This window comes from Micromesistius poutassou (assembly GCF_964030765.1).
Source record: "Micromesistius poutassou genome assembly, chromosome: 20".
Classification (NCBI taxonomy): Eukaryota; Metazoa; Chordata; class Actinopteri; order Gadiformes; family Gadidae; genus Micromesistius; species Micromesistius poutassou.
Window position 1 is genome coordinate 8161452 of NC_140290.1, and position 22623 is coordinate 8184074.

Sequence of the window (22623 nt, forward strand, 5' to 3'; positions counted from 1 at the left end):
CCAGACCACTCTAGACTGATGGAAATGGTTTCAGGTGATGGATGGGGCAATTTGCATCCAAGTGTGTTAAATTATATGCATCATGTAGATGTGGTTTGCACTCCAAAACAGCACAGTGGGTTCCCCTCCAGTCAAAAAGGTGTAGATTATGCTAACTACATCAAAACAAAGAAACTGTGTGAAGCTGTAAACAGTGTTTGGTGAGCATTACAGTATTACACACTCGCGACTGGCACATGAAGTCAGGGATTATCAAGATTGCCATAAACAGCAACCGAAAAAGAAAAAGAAGAAAAAGACACTGATATGCTTGCAAAGCAAAGACAACATTACTTTCCCCATCCACCTTAAGCATGGGCCCTGTGCTCTTTAGACAACCCCTGTGTTGTAGCCACGCCAGCGGTGGATACATGCTGCTAAAAGCCAGCCCAGTCACTCCCTTCTTCTCAGTAATTATGGATGCTCAAAATAACCCTCGGTAGCCAGAGGCCGTACGTTTCTGATGGCAACTCCAACAATCTGCTCCAAAGTGTATAGAAAGAGACCTTTGGGAGCTCAGAGTTGAGTGTTTTGGAGAATTATATCACAGTTAAACGAATGAGAAAGAAAAACAGCACAATGTTGGGGAAAGATTATAAAACATGCATTTTTAAAGTGCAGAGATTTCATGTAATTAAATGTCTTAAGTCACTGTCGCAGAATCAGGCATCACAATGGTGATTGAGCCTAGTTTGGCCCGCTGATGAAAGCCTTTGCAGTTGCAGGATTATGAACGCTACAAACTGAGTCTTGTTACTGTTTGTATCTCTGGGAACAAATACCGCTTATCACCAAAGATCTTTGAGTTTGCCACTTTAATATCAGTGTGACATGTACCATACGGGTTGCTACACACAATATCTGTGCTATGATGAATCAAGTGAACCCAGAGATGTGTCCGAACACACTCGTCATTTCACTCGTCAATACACAAGCTAGCACTTGCGTCAACGACATGTGAATCAGCGTCAAGTGTGTGAAAGTCTCCATTTTGGGCCACAACACACGCTTATGAATTATTAAACGCCAGAGCACACTCACACGCACCCACGGCGTGTCCAGCCCTGTCCCGCAGCAGGGATGTAATTAGGGAGGAGCAGCAGCAGCCTCCTCCTATTGCAGGGCCCTGTTCCCTGAGCGATCTGCCTGCTCCACCCTAATAACGCCCCCCCCCCCCGACCGCAACCTCTCCTCCCTAACCCCGGACTCACCCCCTGCTTCTCATGGATTTGGTGTCCTCTCCCCCACCCTCCCCCCCAGCCACCCACCAATCTCGCATTGTGTCTCCCAGCCAGTCTCTGCATCGTCTCTTCTGTTCCTACTAGTAAATAAACTGGAGAACATTCCTCCAGGGTGAGTTTAATGGGGTTGATGTGTCGTATATTACTATATTACAAAGGACATAAAAATATGTTTCTCCCCCCCCCCTCCCCAACCCACAACACTGTTGACAGTAGTATGCTTGATGGGAATTAAAACAAGCTGGAAAGCAAAAGCGAAATCGGTTGGGAAAGCCAAACTGTTACACAGCATACCATGTGGTATTCAACGGACCAATTAGAGCACAAAGGGGGTGGGGTTACGGAATCGGGAGGTGCAGGGAGGTTGTCCTCACGTTACCGCAGACGATTTTATGCTTGCCGAGCAAAAGACACACGGCTAGCTTTTCGTAGCTTCAGATAATAGCTTGTGCTAGCTAAGCAAAAGACATGAGCTTGGAATTCGTAGCATCATCTTCGATTCCCTGGGAACCGCACAAAATAAATAATCGGACGCCAGAGTTTGGCACTGGAACCGTACATTTTGTGGATCGCAAAAAAAAAAGGGGAAAATAAATAGAATAGCCTAAATATTTGGTCGGGCGGGAACAAATTTCAGTTGGGTTAGTGTTGATCGTGAGCTGGGATGTCTTCACTGTTTTTTTCCCCCCACGCCATCGACCACAACATGCCAGTGGTGAGGGTCTCGTCCAAAGAAACATCACTCACACACACACAGAAACAGCAGCGCACAAACCAGAAACCCAGGGAAAGAACGGAAGTATTTGGGTCTTGTTTCTCTCCATGTGCAGGTTTGGCATCAAGGGTGTGGTCTGGGTATGGTGAACGCGTCCCCGGATGACTATATTCGGCTATATTGGGCTGTTCCAACGTGCAATTACCCGGAAGGGTCCAAGTATAGGTCTGTTATTTTCGTAATTATTCTCAGTTACAATTCCTTCTGCAAATCTGAATTGAGTGAGAATCTAACGTTAATGCGCAATTCCAATCTAATTTTTAATTAGTCCCAAATTGTGGAAAATAATCAGGTTACAATCAACAAATAATTAAATGGAAACTTCTCTTCTAGAAGAAAAGATTCCCGTGCAAGGCTGCCATGTTTGAGTCATGTTTGTTGACTTCAACCTCTGGCTCGAAATGGTTTTCTTTCACCCTTGTCGTTATCCCTCTATAAAAAGGTAAATCAAGAGGCTTCAGCCTTGCAAGCAAAAGCACTTTGGTGAAACCAGTCTGGGGACAGGAGGTCAACGGAGGCTCTGGGCTGTCTGACTCCTGTCTGTAAACCGCCGAAAACAATGCTGCTGAAAACAAAAAAAACGAACCACAAGCAACCCTGTCTACTAGCAGTGGGAGAGTCCCAGGTTTAGAAGACAGAAAAACTCCCTCACAGAATGTCTGGGAAAAAAACTTCAATGTAACGGGGGGAGAGGAGGGAGAGGGGGGCAGGTCCGATCCACTGTTTAAAGTGGGGTTGTAAAACACAAAATGAGGCAGAGACCCAAAGACCACAAAGGCACACACAGGCTTAAAACAACAGACGTTGTGCGTTTAATTAAAACACAGGCCGACCGGCATCCCGCCTCCACACAGCAGGGGGGGTTGACATCAGAGAGAGAGCGAGCGAGAGAGAGGGGGACTAACGATTGTGAGGTAGAAGGTTTTGATCCGTGGGGCAGAAGAACAGAAAACAGAGGAGGACGGGGAAATGTCAGCCCTGTTGTGTTAGCGCTGGAATGCTTGAGTGGGGAAAAGGAAACTCAAGTTTGGTGCATCCTCTACCATGCAACCCCGCTTAACCCCAATAAAACAACGCCACCGGCGACCTGCATCTCCATGGCAACGCTTGAAAGCCATTCACCGGTGGTGCCAAGGCCGTAAAAATGTACAAAAAAAATGAGTCACAGAAACACACAATAATGGAAATAACTAAGGAGCGCACGTTAATACAACTCAGGTTTGATCGCTTGCTGAAGAAGTATTGCATTAGTGTCTTTTTTTTTTTAGGTATGTTTTCTCCTTCCTCATCGACTTGATTTACTGCCCCTGGCCGTGCTGCTGGGTGTGAGGGGCTTCCAGGCCGGGGGACAAAGGAAAGCAGTTCCCATCCGACATGGACACCCCAACTGACTCAGACACCAGCCAGCTCCATCACACTTTAACTGCGGACGCCATTGTGCTCACACACACCAGGGTAATTTTACAGACAAGCCCACACACAAACACACACACTGTCTGGTGAATTTGTGGTTTGTGACGCAGACCTTCTTTAAGCAAAAGACTACCGTGTTTACAGTCTGGGTAACGCTGCACCAATATACACAGGTGCATTCGGATCAGCCGGACGTGCTACACAAAAGGAATACAACTGACCAATGGGAAGAGCGGAAACTATTGTGTGTATTGTGCAGTTTTATATAGGAGCCAGATTGTTTATCCATCAGCTGCAGATGGGAATGCAGGAATCTGAAACTGGCCTTTCACACGTCGGGTTTTCCTTGGATGAACTGCGAAGAAAGAAAAAAACAGCACGACTTCACTTCAGCAACTGATCCAGGCCCTGTTCTGCATGTGGCCGTTCAGGTCTCTAGACTCGGACCGGCTCGGTACACAACTGATCCAGGCCCTGTTCTGTATCTGGCGGTTCAGGTCTCTACACTTGGACAGGGCTCTGTCTGCACGGCCTTCCGCTCCTCCACCACACACAGTTTTCCAGAGCGCTCTGCGGAGCGCAGACCTCTGCATCAGCAGCGTGCCCGTGAGCCAGACCGCACGACGGACGCAACCTGGCTACCATGGCTCCCGCCGTCCCTCTTCCTCCGCTTCCCTATTCCCCCTCTTCCTCGAACCCTTCACGTGACTGATCACTGCTGTAATATTCTGCTGCGCTTGGCAACCACGCATGGAAGCCATTCACGTGCATGCTCGATCACACACACACACACACACACACACACACACACACACACACACACACACACACACACACACACACACACACACACACACACACACACACACACACACACACACACACACACACACACACTTAAATTTTATTACAAATGCAGTGTTTTTACATGGGAGGAGACATTTCTGCAGGCATTTATGCTGTGGAGACAGTATCTGCCGAGGCTGTGCCAATCACTCATCAAGAAATACTTCTTCACCACAAAACTCGTGTGGAATTGATCCTTTTTCCCCCTGCTTAACCGTCCTCCAGCTTCCCAACGCTCGGCTTGTGATTCTAGTGTTGCTGTGCATACTGGAACTACAGGGCCCTAGAAGGAGCAGGGAGGGCTGTTTGAACACTGCGCTCTGTGGGACCACCAAACCCAATCCGTGTTAAACATTCATCAGACCTGGGTAGACTCCAGGGCGGCCATTATGGTGTATATTCACAGAGCAGCGCCTTGGTCAGAGCCAGTGAGTGGGCTACGGAACCAACTTGAAAGGGGTGGGCTCCCCCTTTCTCCCTCCCTCTCCCGTCAGCCTGACCCCCGACCCCTAGCCACTGCCCCCCCCCCCCCCCCCCCCACCCCTTACTCCACCGCGCCCCTCCCACTCAGCCTCAACCACCAGTTCTTTTTTCTTCCCTTTCCCCCCATTGCTTCCAGTAAGTCAAACGGTCTGAGTCAAACACTAATATGCAAGGAATCTGGAGCGGTCTCAATCGCTACCTGGAGCACAGAGTCCAGGAATGCAGACAGCCTCCAGCCCCAACCCCCCCGCCCCCCCCCTGCCCCTCCCTCCAGAAGCTGATCTATAAAGGGGGCGAGCACTGGGGTGGTGCTGTTTCGTACGATCCAGTCTCAACAATGGGCCGGTTGTAAAGATTTTCACCCAAGCACCTATGTTGTATGGAGGCTGAGAGACGGAGGGGTCAGGGAAGGGACAGACAGACAGACAGACAGACAGACAGACAGACAGAAAGAAATTTAAGAACTACAATAAGTTTTAATTTATTGTAGTTCTTAAGTTTTCAAGTTTTCCTATCTACAATAATACATAGATGAATCCTTAACATGCTGAAATCACATATTCCAAAATTAATTTAAAAAAAAGTATGAACAGGGAAAAGTAGGAAAGAATGAATAACAGTGAGAAACAGTAAGAAAGAATGAAGAGAGGGAATCCAAAACATCTCCGCTGAACAGACAAGCTGGTCTGTCCTCAGCGGGGCTGTGGTCGTTACAACATGCATGTACTCTATTATTATTATCTTTACCCCGTTTACGCAACCAGCACTCTTCATGGCCGGGGCCCGGGGCCCTGCTCAGATGTGGAGTACAAAGACCAGAAGTGCGAGCAGCTTCAACATAATGGACGGGCCCTCTCAAAGACACTTTTGATGTCGCGCAGGGAGAGAAGGGGACCATTATAGTATCACTGCGCACAATACGGCTAGGCCTAGCGTAAAGACCGCATGCTAAGTAAGTTGATTGAACACATGAATCTCTCTCTCGAGTGAGAGAGGTCGGCGGATTAACGGAAAAGGCCGGTACATTTGGAGGGAAAGCTCCGGAGACGATGGAGAGATCTTAAAATGCTACACCTGAATGGCAGTCTGCAGTCGCTTTACTGTGACTAGGCCACGTGTTTACGACTGATTCCCAGTACCGTCTCTCTCCCTCTCTGGATGTGGTTTCTGCTCAACACGCCAGTAACCACCGGGGGTCAAAGGCTGATGTGAGGCAAATATGAGGTCCAACAAACACACACACGCGCATCTGTCTCACAGACACTTTCTCCTGCTGTGGTCTGGTTCAGCCGCGACTTGTGTGTGCCTACAATTGGACACAGGCCTCACACACACACACACACACACACACACACACACACACACACACACACACACACACACACACACACACACACACACACACACACACACACACACACACACACACACACACACACACACACACACACACACACACACACACACTTTATTTGAATATTTCGCAGCAGTTGACGTGATACAACTTTAAAGTGATCCTTTGATAAAAACAGAAACTAAAATGTGTTTACTCACACATGTGGCTCTACTCACACACCAGGGTTTGCAGGGAGGTCAAATAGTTAGGAATAAATAAATAAAAACAGGTCTCCACTGGAGAACACTGAATATTGCAGAAGCACATTTTGGGTTTGGGGACCTTTTCCTCCAGTGAGACGATAGAGACACACTTCAATCAAGCCATTCAATCAACGTTAACAATACACACGATGAGCTCTGCTCACATAAAATAAATTATAGATCTATACACTTTTTATATTCTTATTTCAGATGACTTCAAAGCTGCATTGCTCCGCTTTGAAGCCAGAGGTAGTCCAAAAGAAATACTAAACAGATCTGCACTGGAACGCTGCTGCTCTCGTCTTTTCAGGGCTAAACTGGCATCTCCCTCTCTGCTCCTGCTAGCATGATGTGAACTCAAGGAGCCATCTGTGGCTCTCACGTGAAGCTCACATCCAGCCCTGTCGTCTTCACAGGTGTTGTGGATAGCACGGTGTGTGTGTGTGTGTGTGTGTGTGTGTGTGTGTGTGTGTGTGTGTGTGTGTGTGTGTGTGTGTGTGTGTGTGTGTGTGTGTGTGTGTGTGTGTGTGTGTGTGTGTGTGTGTGTGTCAGTCAGTGTGTTGGAGCCACGTTGTAGGCATGACCTTGGCCTGGCCGTGTTTTTAAACTCCAACACGCGGGGCTCTAGCTCCGTGTTTAGTGTCTACTCCAGAGTTTAGTCTGAGTTCAGCCTGCTGCAGTTACTGACACAAACAACTCTGTCTTTCTCTTTTTTTGGGAGAAAAACAGACTGCTGACACGCAGGCACGCCGCTGGAGCAGATTATGTGGTCTGTTCGGGTCGTTAGATTGCGGTTCACATAATTGGAAGAGTTTACATTCTAAGATTCTATGATTTTTTTAATCTTTCTTGGACTTCAGCAAGTCATAGTCAAATGCATGAATGAATGAGGTACATTTGAGTAGACTTGGGTGTTTACGTCTAGGTCTACAAGTGAGGTAGCTATTATAAAACAGCCATTCCCTATCTTTTTTTTTTTTTTTAATCAAGTCATCATTCCCCACTTAGCAATCATACTTACATTGAAGGCTCGGCCAATAATGGTCAATAATTTCATCTACTGCACATATTTAATGCTGAACCTGGAAATCATTTAACCATCGTTTCAATATAAATAGCATAGCCGCCAGTGATCAAATCAATGGTTTCCTGTCTGGCAAACCATGGCAGTAGTATTGGTCTGACGTCCTGAACAGTGTTATCTGAGACCTACTTTGAATTATTCTATGAGCTTGAGCATATGAGGAGAGATAAGAATACATGGTTAAGTGTGAACAATAACTAAAGATAGGAGGGCAGAAAGTTTCGAAGCATAAAAAACGATTTGAATATCAAATTCAAATAAGTATACGTCTATATGGTACTTTAGAACTCTGAATGGAATACGGACAGGGTTGCTATTTGAATGACACAAATAAGACCCTACAAACTGTCCTATGTCCTCAAAACGACAGGCCCTCTAAACAACTCACACACAGAAGTCACACACAGTGGTCCTGCTAAGCGTGTTAGCAGGCAATGACACTTTCAGACAAAGACCTGCAACATTCATAAAAGACCTGCACTAACAGAAAAACGCAACCAAAACATTGAACCTCTTCACCCCAATCAGTCACACAACATCCAGTCATAACCCAGCGGGGAAATAAACCACAACTTCCAAAGATGAACTGTATTTGTCCAAGACGATGCCGTAAAAAGATTGATCTGTGGCCAGAAAAAGGAAGCTTCTTCTCAAAAGAATCGTCACTTTGTGTCTGTATTTTGTCAACAGTCGTGGCTTTGTTGCCGGTGGATTAAGGACTTATGCAAGAGAACTGACACAGGGCTCCGGAGGGCCCAGTGGCTCGCTGCGGTCTAAATATAAAAACAACACATACAAACACATACCTCCTCCGGCACCTCCACTGGGGGTGTTTTGACTCAATCACACGCCTAATGTTGTGGTCTATTGGGGAGCTTACGCTAAGCTAACACACCGTGCCTTTGGGGAAAACGTAACTAAATAAATAAACAGAAGACGCTTTTGCCATTCACCTGATCATTGTTGAGGAGTCGTAATCCTCTGATAATGAGGGGACATGTGTTTTACTACCAGCGTAACTTTAACCGGTGGTTCCAGCCGCACATGTTGGGAGTGCTTCTCAGTACTATTTGAATGTTCAGATATCGTTTGTTAAATATTAATTCAGGATCAGCGTACATGTGCTTCCAGGCTCGTTGGTGGAGGGTTACTTAGTATTTTGGAAGAAAACACAAAATAGGAAATTATAATAAAATAGAGCTAACTTTCAGTCTAAAATCTGGTGTGTGATTCTTTACCAAGATCCACCTCTGTAAAAACAAAAAAGGTTCTGTAGCGTTTGCGGCTTAAAAAACCTGTAACGCTCATTCTCACTCTTAAACACATTCCCGTAACCCCGAGGGGAGAACAAGAATTGTCTTGTCTCGTGATAGGCGGTGCTTGGACTAAGCCTGCGTGCTCATGCACTTTATTGTGCATTGTTGTGAGACAAAGCTGTAAAGTGTACACTCACTGCTATTCCCTGGGCGCGCTTCACACACAGCCCGTCATCATACACCCCAAAGCAAATAATAGGCAACACTGTCACGTCTGCACAAAAAAGAAAAGCCACACCGTGACAACAAGCATACATGCCTTTAGGGATCACACCAACAATGATCCTTTGAAACCCCCCCCCCTCCACGTGTGCATTTGCGTGTGTGTGTGTGTCTTTTAGATAATAGCAGTTGTCGTTAAGAACGCGTGCGCACAACCTCAAACACACACACACAAACACACAGAAGAGCGGGCCGGTTCAAAAGAAAACACGAGGATATCCGATCTCCCCAGGAAAGGAAGACCGACTGAGCGGGGTCAGGTGGGTCACCTGCTTCAGCGCTTCCAGGTGAACCAGAGCTTTCTCCTCCGCTTCAGATCCCAAGAAGGTCATTAGTCAAATCCAGATCCCAGATCAGATCTCTACCTCTGGTCCGCAGGACGTCCTGTGGTCTAGCCACTGTTGACGTGTTTGCACAGCAAACATTTAAAACACACGAAGATGCCGACAAAGATACAATAGAAAGTGTCCCAGAGGCTGAACCCTGAACCCCCCCCCGGTCCACTATAGTCCCACCTCTGTTGTCCAACCCTGGTGCCGGGTATCCAATCTATAACACCATTTTTAACCAGTCTGCAAACTGTATAGAAATACAGGGCGGCAATAGCTCCGAGTGTCAAGGTTTCCATGAACAAGGTACCTAAGCCTAACTGCTCCTGATGAGCTGGCTATCGCCTTGCATGTCTGAACCCTGCTGTCGGTGTGTGAATGTGTGCATGATTGGGTGCATGAATGGGTGAATGTTAAGCAATATTGTAATGCGCTTTGAGTGGCAACTGGTTAGAAATGCGCAGTTTAAATGCAGTCCATTTACCATTTAACAAATAACGAAACACGCTGTGAATAATTAAAAGCTGTGGCAATATGAAAAATTACCCGAACGTCAAGCTAAAAGGCAGAGTGAGGTTTAACCTGACTTTGAATAGCGTGCGTGTGCGTTCGTGTGTGTGTTAAACCCGTCGCCTCTCAGCAGGACCAGAAGAAGCCAGTGAGCTCATCCACACAGCCACCAAGCACACATTAATGCGTACACACACACGGTAAGACACATATGCGCAAAGAGAATCAAACACACATCATTGTTAGCTCAACGACAAAAGACCCCAGTGAGTCTGGAGAGCTATGAGATTAGTGTAGCATCCAGACCCCCAACCCATGGTCACAGAGCTGGCTATGACACACACACACACACACACACACACACACACACACACACACACACACACACACACACACACACACACACACACACACACACACACACACACACACACACACACACACACACACACACACACACACACACAACTTGTGAATTAGCGGTTTCAACTGCGACCAGGATTGCGTCAGAACATCCATTCTTTAGTTTGGTTACATTTCTGTGGCATTATGCCCCTTTATTATTATTAAACAGTGTTTATCGTCATAAATCAAATATCGGTTGAGAATAATCCAGATAATAAGGATGGCATCTTAAATTGAGGAGCAGATTTATTTTTTTAAATCCGACAAAGCTGACTACCGTTCTAATAAATCCCCTTAATGTAGGGTTTAGGGTTTATCTTCCATTCAAAAAGCAGGGAATACAATAATTTACATAGTCTGTGGCTCGTCATTTTACCACTGCAGAACAATTACAAGAATTTGCATTCTTCACCTGGCGGCCATCTTGGCTCTAAACACAAACAGAGTAGTGGAACCGAATGCAGAATTCCACATTCAGTGAGATCACCCTGCTCGTGTAGAGCTACCGTTGAGCGTCCTGAGACTAAACATATCCAAGCAACAAGCACACGCACAGCCTGAGAAAACCTTCGCCCCACACACACACACACACACACACACACACACACACACACTGAAGGACCCTCTCTTTTCATGCAGATCTTTTGTCTACCAGTAATGTCTGGTATGCTGGGATACAGGCTGGGCTCAATGACCTGATTTCTATGGGGCTGACAGCCTGTGTGTGTGTGTGTGTGTGTGTGTGTGTGTGTGTGTGTGTGTGTGTGTCTTTCATTTGGTTAAGACACAGGAATTAGCTGGGGCAGACAGATATAGCCAATAAGGGGTCAGGAAAAGCATGTGTGTGTGCAGTTAGACACACACACACACACACACACACACACACACACACACACACACACACACACACACACACACACACACACACACACACACACACACACACACACACACACACACACACACACACACACACACACACGTAAACAAACAGTTCTCATGGCAGAGAGACACAAATACACAAGGATAAATATTATCAGGAGAGGAAAAAACATTATTCAGGTATAACCCCTTGGCAACCCTTGGTGCTTTTCCGCAGCAAAGGTTTTCAGTGAGTTGCCAAAGTCAAAACACAGGATACATGCTTCAAAAGCATCAATAGCATCCCAGGAATATACACCGCTAAAAATAAACCCAAAATGAATTTCTAAGAATCCCAGTTTCAATGTAGTACACTGCAAGCCAGGTGCAGTACCACGAGGCTATCCTTCCCTCACACATCTGTCTTGCTCTGTGTGCGTGTGTGTGTGTGTATGCATGTACCTTTGAATGCATGTACATGCATGTCATTGGGCAGCAATTTGCTCAGGAGGTAGAGCAGGTTGGCTGGTAACCGTAAGGTTGCTAGGTCGATCCCCTAGCTCCTCCTAGCCGAGTGTCGAGGTGTCCCTGTGCAAGACACCGACCTCACCCTAACCTCTCCCGACGAGCAGGCTGTCACCTTGCACGGCTGACACCGCCGTCGGTGTGTGAATGTGTGCATGAATGGGTCAATGCTAGGCAATATTGTAAAGTGCTTTGAGTGGTTAGAAAAGCACTGTATATACGCAGTCCATTTACCGTTACTTTGTATACGCGTGTCTTCATGTGCATGTGTACGTCTACGTGCGCGCATGACTGCATGTGCGTGCGCACGCCAGCGCCTACCTTGTCTCTGGATGAAGATGCGCAGCAGGGGGTGGGCCATGGACACGGCCTTGCAGAAGTTGTCGTCGTTGTTGATAGGCAGCAGGTCACCATGCACGTCCGCGTAGCCGATCATCAGCTCCATGTTGGCGATGCGGTGGATGTGCATGATGAGCCGGGAGAACTCCTCAAACTTCCCGGGCTTCACCCGGTCCACCGAGAACCGCCGGAACTCCGCCCCATACTGAGGAGGAGGAGGAGGAGGAAGACGTTGGAGGAGGACGAAGAGAGAACGGCTTTGTAAACCCCAGAGCTAGCAAGCTCGGGAGCGAGCGAGTTCACTTGGGAAGTACCAAGTCTTTTATTTTGATACAGGTGGGCTTTTATTTTGATACAGACAAGCTTGTATTTTGATACAGCTAGGCTTTTATTTTTATACAGCTAGGCTTTTCTTTTTATACAGCTAGGCTTTTATTTTGATACAGCTAGGCTTTTATTCTTTGACAGAGGTAGGCTTTTATTCTTTGACAGAGGTAGGCTTTTATTTTTTGACTCAGGTAGGCTTTTATTTTGAAACAGACACACTGGAAGATCCCTGCAAGAATTATGCAGATGACTAAACTGGCTGCAATCCTCAGAGACCGGTTTCAACAGAGTGCTAGCGATGGTATCTCCCACTAATTACATAGCGAGCAGGAAGCCGGCCTTCATGAAAAAGAAAACGGAGAGCTAAATTTACATTTCTCAGGATGCCTGATTTCTTATTTAGTAGTATAAAGTTACTGATGCAACAACCCAACGCAGTCACGAGACAGTGACGACAAACAACGATTAACCTGTTAAAAACTACGATTTCACTCAAAAGCGGTTGCCCAACTTGAGGCAGGAAATGGAAAGAGGGAGTGTGGGGGGGGGGGGGGTGGAACAAAAAGGCAGTACAACCCAGGTAGGTGACTTAGCGGTGGTTGTGTCGTCGTGCAGAGAAACACGGGACACCGCGTTTATGCAAACAGGACTCCCCGGTCACCTGGTGTTCAGGTCAGGGATCTCCACACAGGGGGGGGGACCACCATGAGGTTACCGTTCCCCCCGCCCCGAAGAGGGATCGGGTCAACATGGGACTGAGAGACATGATGGTGGTGGTGGTGGTGGAGGTGGTGGGGGTGGCTGGGTGCAGCGGGTGAGGTTGGCCAAGGCCAGAGCACTCCTGTAATTTGGAGAGTCGTGTTGGCGTGTTTTCTCTACATTATCATTAGAGGGTCATGGAGGAGAGGGGAAAGGAAGGGAAGAAACATATGGCGGTGGGAGGGGAGGGAGCACGGCAGAACGCAGATAGCAGCAGAAGAAGAGCCGGGGGAGAGGAGGAGAGGAGCCTACGCTGTAATTAGCAGAGGACATGCGATCGTGAGTGAATACACGACATGCTGGGGAACTGCATGTGCAGCCTGGTGTACAGATTAAAGCTGACTCCCCCACACACACACACACACACACACACACACACACACACACACACACACACACACACACACACACACACACACACACACACACACACACACACACACACACACACTTTGAAGAAGACCTTTAGAAAGTTGGGGAACTGGTTTCTGCAGCGCACCTCACCAGGCCGTCTGCACTTGATGGTTAAAGTGAAACAAAGTGAAAAATCATGTAAATGTAAAAAAAATTTCAAAGATGTGTGAGATGTTGTTTGCATGTCTTTTAAAAAACATAGCAAATACTCTGATCGGTGATCGTCGTGACAGAGGTGCAAACTCTGATCTGATGTAATCTGCAGTGAGAAACTAGTAAAAGGGCTCTTTGGGTTGGGACAAGTCTGAACACGGGGAGATTAATCACTGGCCTAACATTTTAAAACCCTGTACTAAGAATACACCGCATGAACACTGACATCACTGCACCTTCTGGCCAATCGTTTGAGCAGGTTGGAACAAGCTGGATCTAGTCACCTCTGACTAGTGTGTGGAGTTGAGGCTAGCTATGTTGTTTTTCACAAGCACAGCCCTGACTTCTTGTTGATACTGATTTTGTATTCCATTTTAGGAATAAGATAGTATAGTTTTTTCCCATTTCTCCAATGGTTTCCAAACAATCTTGTGTACAAAAACGATTTTACAAGACACTCCCTTGCACTTGAATAAGGGGCTCTTTCAGTTTAGTTATTCCACTCACTAGTTGATGAAACTCTTGCAGGGTAAACGTCCATGAAGGACGAGCTCACCTACTGCCTCCACTATCACCTCAGGTCGTCGCCCGCCCTGATAAGACTCTCAGGAGAGTGAAACCAGCGCAGACAGACCGGGGTCACAGATAGTCAACCAGTCAACTCCTGGGTTCATCCAGATAATGCTAATCACACATTTCCCACAAGTAAACAAAACAAGGCTACCTGGACTAAACCCCACCCCTTCAGCCCTACACTAGGCCTTCAACGATGAGTTTTCACCGATTTGTCAACAGAACATTGTTAGAATTCCATTTTGATAATCCATGAATTGTTTAAGAAATTTAACATGTACAAATAACATTTGCTGTTTAATGTTGCATTTCAATTCAAATATTTGGTTCATGGATCAAAATCAAATGAATAGTTTTGTTTTTCTTGGCTGATTGGCAGATAAGCAAGCACATTTACGACATCACTTTGGATTCTGGTAACTTGTAATGGAAAGAATTATCGTCTGATTAAATCGACTGAGAATTATCATAAATTGCATCATTACCCAACCCTAAAACGATCCAAGATGGCGGCAGCAGCCAACGTGGTAAACATTTTCTGCAGCATTTGTTTACTACTTACAATATCAACCGTTTATCTCCCGCACGTTCACATACTAGACCAACAGAGTTGTAATGGGATTTCCTCCTGTTTCCCGAACAGGTTTGTTTACCACTGTGAACTATCTGAAGATAAGAGTATTAACAAAGAACAGTTGGACTTCTCTCAGACTGTGTGTACTCTCCAACAGTACACTAAAGTACTTTGAATAGAACAGGGACAAAACAGAAGGGAATGTCATCTGTAATCTCTTTCACAGAGTACCCATCTTTGTTTTATCGAGTAAGAAACTTTAAACAAACAGTTGAGTCAGGGCACAAACACAGAGTGTGAAGGAGGCTGACCATTAGATTAGGTTGGACATCTGAAGTGCCTGTGACCCTTTCTATTCTTTGCCCAAGTGAAAAACTGTCAGGGCATTGACATTATCGAGCAGGCGATCAAGACAACGACATCAACCTTTCAAGATGGCTGCCAACTGTAACCCAATCCAATACTCGCATTCCATCAGATACACTTTTGATTCAGTTGGCTGAAATTGGAGCACAGAGAAACCACTCTTTTACACCCTGATGGTCTTCATTTGTAGAACTAGCCATCTCCTCTTCCTCCAGCGACGGGAGTGAAGTACGATAAGCCAGGTCCAACCACAAAGAGGATCACTACTGATCTGGCCGGTGTATCTATAGATGGAACCACCACGGCCCCTGGCAGGTGAATGCAGTGACATCACGGCTCACTCGTAGGTACGCAAATAGAGCCGTGAGTCACTCTGAGAACAATGTGGGACGGCAAGGACAAGTGATGCCCTGGCTCTCGAGGGAGAGTGACAATAGCTTGATGCCTATGACGAGCGTCCTCACACATACACACACGGGCACCCACGTAAATCCTTTCAGCCTGTGAGACACTGTCACGGACCTTGTCAGCCAATCCAGCATCGGTTGGATTGGAGAATACACTCACTCTGACACCTTCCTTTGCTTCTGGGACCATTCTGCAGGTGACCATTGTGACCTGCACGCTCCAATCAGTTGGTGTCAGGACTGGTCTGAAGGTTTAGAAACGTATAATGGCCAATGAGATACAGATTTACCTGTCCAATGCAATTTGAGGGACATGTGCTTCAGAAACTTTCAAAAACAGGGTAGGCCTCCTGCTCTACTGTCTTGTTATGCAAGACTGCCTTCATGTATGCACAAGTCAGAGCCAATACGTCTTCGATCCGACCGGTAGAAAGAGAGCTAGGCATTAGAAAACAAACAAGGCCCTCTCTCTCAACGCCACCACTGGGTCATGTCAGTCCTCACTGGGCGCTAGGAATAAGGGCAGAGCTGAAAGCTATGCGGAGAGTGTCCGGGCAGATAATAGGGGAGCCTTCACTTTTGGAAGCAGCGCTCATTCACACCCGCGACGAAACAAATGGGACCACAGCCAACTTCAGTGTAAATAGACGTGACCCGCTCCCCCACCCTTCCTCGTTCCCATAGCAGTTCTCACAGCATTCTTTCGTCACTACCCCTGCACCATACCCCACCCCACCCCACCCCACCCCTGCCCTGATACCCGGCCACCAAAACGACAACACATTGCATTTGAGTCAATGAGTCACGTCTTGCCTCGCCATTGATTTACACATGAACATGGAGGCATGGGTGGTATCGTGGACGTGGAGGGAGGGAGGGAGGAGGAGGGGGGGGGGGGGGTCAGGTCTTTCCGTCTTGGGCCATAGATGCATTTTTATGACAGTTGTGAGATGCACCTTCTAGTAGATGTGACACATGGGATGTCTATTTCCGTTTAATCCTAAATTGTCTTTTGAGACTAACTGAGAATTGAATCAAGTGTGTAAAGAAATTACACAATTTGAGACTTAATAACTAGCCATTTTGTTGTATTTTATTCTACATTAGGATATAGCATAACGGGGTTTTAGGGGGAACTGGCACACTATCCTAAAGTTGAATACTCGCTGACTCACACTGACGTCTGTGAAAAAGACGCTTGTTGGCATTGAATGAATAATTAAATTAGTCGGGTCACTTCAGTGTGATTCAGAAATATCCCCTGCGTGGTATTTCTCTCCCCATCTATGAACTCCTGGTTATACGCGGTAGGGTGGAAGCCCTCCAAAACATTAGCCGTCGCATCAATAGGTCCACACTCCCAGCGTCCTATAGTGGCTGGTGGGACGGGGACACCGTGGCGCTACTACAATGTGCATCATAATGTAATGTACACATATCTATGCACGCAGTACACAACGTGCACTCGGTTTCCTCGTGCGTCCGTTTTGTCCCATTGTATGAGACACGGGGGATTCCCATCGAGATTTTTGGCAGTTTATTGTACAATCCATATTCCCACTAAGCTGTACCAGACTACTGCCGCCCGTTACGGGATGGGATGACCATGTGTTATCATTTCTTTCTGTTCATAAGCCAGATAGGAATAGGAATATGTGCGCCAGAGACACTCACCTTGCTTTTAACCTCCACCGCATTACAATCCGCGTATCGCAAAGGTTGCGATTTATGAAAACTCCGATTCATTTTGGTGTGTGTGATTGTAGCAAAAAAAGTTCAGCGTTTCCCCACAGAGATAAGCCTCGGATCCAGACTGTTGTGAATAAATGCTCCTGTCCCGTCGCCTCGTTGTTGTTCTCGTTCACTTAACCACTTTGTCTCGATCGGCGTCCGATGTTAGGCTGATCCACGACGTTTATATGAAAGAACTTGACTGGAAAAAAAGAGGCCAACAACTCACCGCCTCAGACTTGGGGGAGTGATTTAAGTTTTGAAATGACATCACCCCATTCGTCTACAGCCCTCCTAAAAATGTGTCTACGCACACGGCCCTCCCGCCCGCCAGAGGGCGCACTGGTGCAGGACGCGCAGACGCGCCCATACATTCCCTAGGGGGCTTTTACCATCATAATTAATACTCATTACCTGAGTATACAGACATACAGGGTTATATACAGTCTATAGTTGAGCAGCGTGATCATACATTTTTCAAACGTGATTATTAATAAATAAAAACGAAATCTTTGATCTTTGAATTGAATGAGCGATTGCCAATCAAGGCCTGCACATTAATTTGTTTGTCTTTGAATACCCAGCAATAAATCTATAATTACCGAGAAATACTAGCTATAGTAATAGTGAAGTAGCCTACTATGTCATTGGGTGATTGTACCACTGAATATGTGTTTAAAGGATCGTCCTATGGTATAGGGCCCCATATGTTTCAGATAACCCTAACCATTAACTAGTATTAAGTGGATGTGTGCATTAAAACTGCATGCAAAACTCTCTGTGTCAAACTGAAGGTTGTCATAGACAATTTCAGATTCCCTTTGAAGAATTCCACAGAGCAGGATGTTTGAGGCTTGAAACCAGAAAGTCTTGCTTTGTTTTATTACTTAAAGAGGCTCTTCTGGTCGTGGCTGCCTCACAGAAAATGACACTTTTAAAGGACCCCCTTTGAGTTTCAATAATTTGTTAAATTCCATCACAACTAAATATTAAGGAGTTACTCGCCTGATAAAGGACATCAAATGTTGTCCTTTAAGCTGTGTAATTCGTCATTTCATAATCTACTTATATATAACTTGTTCTAGAAATAAGGAGTCATAAATATGCAGATTAAACACTATTATTCGCAAATTCCAGAGTATTTCATCATATATAATGTAGACTCTCTGCGGCATAATTAGCAACACACAAAACATTCCGTTTCCAACACTGCTCTAAGTGGTTCAATAATAACCCAGTTAAGGTAAGAACTACTTTAATGAGTTTCTCTCTCTGGAGGTCCCAGCGGAGCTACAGGATGGTAACACAAATCAAAAAGGAATAAAACTATCTTTATTGTAAGTTGTAAATTTTAAGCTGGAGAACGACACATGGGGTGAGGGGACACATAAATGTCCTGCGGAGGCATCACAGTAGCAAGGGATACCTCCTTGAAGCCAGAGCTTCTCTCTTTACCACCGATGTGTCTCCCACATCGCTGAGGGTGTGTGGCCCTGATGGAGGTGCTAATGACGTAGCCGAGCGTAGCCTAGCCTGGGTACCATAACCACCAGGAATAACCTGAGCAGCTTCAGGAGACGACCCATTACATTACACAGATACCCGCTCTAGTTCACAACATTCCCCGGACCCCTGAAGACGCCTGTCTAGAGCAGCTGCAGTCTGCCTTGTCCCCCTCACTCTCTCTCTCTCTCTCTTTCTCTCTCGCTTTCTCTCTCTCTTTCTCTCCCTCTCTCTCTCTCCCTCTCTCTCTCTCCCTCCCTCTCCCTCCCTCCACCCCCCCCCCCCCTCTCTCTCTCTCTTGCTCTCTCTCTCTCTCTCTCTCTCGCTCTCTATCGTGCTGTTAGTGGTAGAGTATGTAGTGTTGGTGGTGGTGGTGTCTGTGGTTGTGCTGGTGGAAGTTGTGGTGCTGGTGGTAGTGTTGGTGGTGGTAATAGTTGTGGTGGTGGTGTCTGTGGTGGTGCTGGTGGTAGTGTTGGTGGTGGTAATAGTTGTGGTAGTGGTGTCTGTGGTTTTGCTGGTGGAAGTGGTGGTGGTGGTAATAGTTGTGGTAGTGGTGTCTGTGGTTGTGCTGGTGGAAGTGGTGGTGGTGGTAATAGTGGTGGTGTCTGTGGTTGTGCTGGTGGAAGTGGTGGTGATGGTGGTAGTGTTGGTGATGGTAATAGTTGTGGTAGTGGTGTCTGTGGTGGTGCTGGTGGAAGTGGTGGTGGTGGTAATAGTTGTGGTGGTGATGGTAGTGGTGGTGGTGGTAATAGTTGTGGTGGTGCTGGTGGAAGTGGTGGTGGTGGTAATAGTTGTGGTGGTGGTGGTGGTAATAGTTGTGGTGGTGATGATGATGGTGGTGGTGGTGGTAATAGTTGTGGTGGTGATGGTGGTGGTGGTGGTAATAGTTGTGGTGGTGATGGTGATGGTGGTGGTGGTGGTAATAGTGGTGGTGGTGATGGTGGTGGTGGTGGAGGTGGTTGTGCTGGTGGAAGTGGTGGTGGTGGTGATAGTTGTGGTGGTGATGGTGATAGTGGTGGTGGTGGTGTCTGTGGTTGTGCTGGTGGAAGTGGTGGAGGTGGTAATAGTGGTGGTGGTGATGGTGATAGTGGTGGAGGTGATGGTGATAGTGGTGGAGGTGGTTGACGGGGGTTGGCTTGCCTCATTGCAAAATACATGTGAGTGTCAATTACAATGTGACCCTTTTCTGGAAGCAGTTGTAACCGCTCATTCATGTATAAAGTATCAGACTGAAGAATAAATGACATCAATACGTGTCTATAAACAAATGTTTTGAATCAAGAATCAAGCTATACTGTATTGCAGAATGCCTCAATCATTTTTAAGATTGGCGACTGCGTCAAATCACTAAACACAGAGCCAACTAAACCATTGGCTCTGTGTTCAAGAAACCAAATCTGTTATCCATTTTTAACATCAATATCTATCGTTATTGACGTTCTTTATAACTTATTTTTTATATCAAGCAAAGGATATTCATATTCTCTATTACCACACAACTCTTAGACAATAGGCCATAAAATACAGATATAGAGGTCTACCAGAGATACCATTTTTGGTTCTTCTTATTTAATTTCATTATATTAAGGACACTAATATCCCTAGTATTATTAGGACAAACTGTAAATCCTAGAGGGAGGTCTTACTATGAGTCCTTTGCGGCTCATAGCACCAGCCCTGCTATGTGTCATTTTATATACTTTTCTTTTATCACATCAATTGTGCGGGAATACATTAAAAAAGAGGGAACAAAACAGAACTAACGACATGAATGAAAAGGGACAGAAACCTAGCAGAGTGTACAGCATGGTGCTAATAGAGTGTGTAGGCTTTTAATTTGTGCCTCACATAATACACACTCATGTATAATGTACACAGTAAACACGGAGGCTACATGACATGATTTGGGTAGTTTATGTCTATGATCAAAGCCGAGCAGTGCGGTTTTATCTTCTGTCAAGGGCCCACAGCCCTCAGAGTACTGCGTTCTCCGTACTCCGCTCTGATTGCAGAGCTTGGAGTGTTCCCAGCCTCTCTCGTAATTCACTTTGGATAAAAGCGTGCGCTAAACTGCTCTATGTAAATGTAAATTCTGGGTCCTCAAGTGTGTGTTGGCGGGACTGAGGCAGACCCGGGGCCCGAGGTGTGTTCTGAGGGAACTCGCTCTCCTCCCCTGCTCCTCTATCACCAGCTGCTTCGACAAGAGTGTTCTCTTGATGTATGGATTTATTTATTTAGGCCTGATACTTGGCTGGCAGATGGTGGTTACCGTTAAGGGCTGTCTGAGAGATTGTCCACCATCTTGGATTCTCTGAGAAGTAGCAGGCACAGGATTTCATTGTGGCTGTGGCCTCCCATATAAAAACGTTTGACGCTTCCTTGTTCATTTGATTTGATCTACAAAACTGAACATCTGGAGTGGTTCTCTCCTAGATGCTGCGTGTAGGCCTATTGGCTGATACTCATCCTGAATTTCTATTCCGTTTCACTTGAAGCTGATTGGCTGTATCTAGAGGGGTTTGAGTTTGTAATCAGCCGTTGAAACCCATTGTATTTGTGTGCCTTTTCAGCCAATATTCACCACATCTGCTACACAAATCTACTGGGGAGCATTATGTAGAATATGGATTTTGTTTAAGTTGTTAAGTTGTTCAACAGAAGAGCTCCCATGTCCTTATTCCCAATTGTAATATAATGTGGTTAACAGAATAATGTGGACAGAATAATCAAATTAATATTCAGATTGGACAAATGGTTGCACTCTGTCAACAGAAGGCGCTAGAGGAGTGTATGTTGGCATATGGCCAACGTCACGTTTTATACGGTACATCCAAAACTCACTTGTTTTGTTGTAATACTTTAATATATAACAGATCTCCACAAAAAAAAAAATTTTTGCTGGCCAATGTACATAGTGTATCATGAAACACATTTATATGTATCATTAATTGGACCCTATTTCACCCAGTGGCCTTATTGGGTTTGAATATTCTTTGTTGACCTACCATGATGATATTGTATTTAACATAACGTTAACCAATCACAAACTCTGTAGTGACAGTTCCTCCCTCCAGTAGTCATTATAGCTGATCACACACAGCTGTTAGGTCCCTCAGCAACAGACACTCAAACACTGCAAGATTCTCTCCAGCTATTGAGTAAGACAAGGATTTCATGTTGAATATTTTACATTGAAATAATTGAATGCTGTGCTGTTGTGTGTTAAAACTAACTACTAAAAAATATGATATCATTAATATACAGGTTTGCTGGGTACTTATGCTGCAGATGTGCGCTTCTATGCATGTCGTGGCTACCCCATGTTTGAGGAAGCAGCCCGTGAGGAGCTAGCCCTCAGTGCCTTCATCCATGGCCGCACACCAGAGAGACTGAGAGAACACCTCCGCAGCGATGAGGAAGGGGACAACGAGGGAAGGGCCGTCTGCCAGGCTTGTCCGTCACCAACTTGAACAGACCTACGTCGACCACCCCACGGGTCCTGGGAACGTTGTTTCAACGACCCATGCTGGCGCTGTGGAGAAGCGGGGCACTGGGCCCCGAACTGCCCCACCCCCGCACCAAAACACCACAGAGCCCCACAGTTGGGAAACTAGTGCGGGTAGGCACCCTGAGGAGACTGCCACATAGACCCCATTGAGAACAATGACAAGATTGGTAGAGTGGGCCACGCACACGGCCTCTACCTCTTCCATCAAGGGACACCCCTGCTGGGCCCTCGTGGACACGGGTTCCACCATCTCCATTGTGCGCCCAGGGGAGCTTCCAGAGACAGGATGGACGCCCACCAACTGTAAGATTCGAACAGTGA

General features: G+C 46.2%; 1 protein-coding gene across 1 annotated transcript in view; it reads right to left on the bottom strand.

The window, feature by feature from the left end:
• Positions 1 to 17510, bottom strand: part of pard6gb (par-6 family cell polarity regulator gamma b) — a 31179-nt gene extending 13669 nt beyond the window's left edge. The window contains exons 1-2 of the mRNA XM_084485038.1: positions 17235 to 17510; positions 11970 to 12192 (exon numbers count right to left, since the gene is read on the bottom strand). Coding sequence (XP_084341164.1) covers positions 11970 to 12192; positions 17235 to 17306 — 295 coding nt within the window. The 5' untranslated portion in view covers positions 17307 to 17510. The remainder of the gene's footprint in view (positions 1 to 11969; positions 12193 to 17234) is intronic.
• Between the last annotated feature and the right edge of the window lie 5113 nt (positions 17511 to 22623).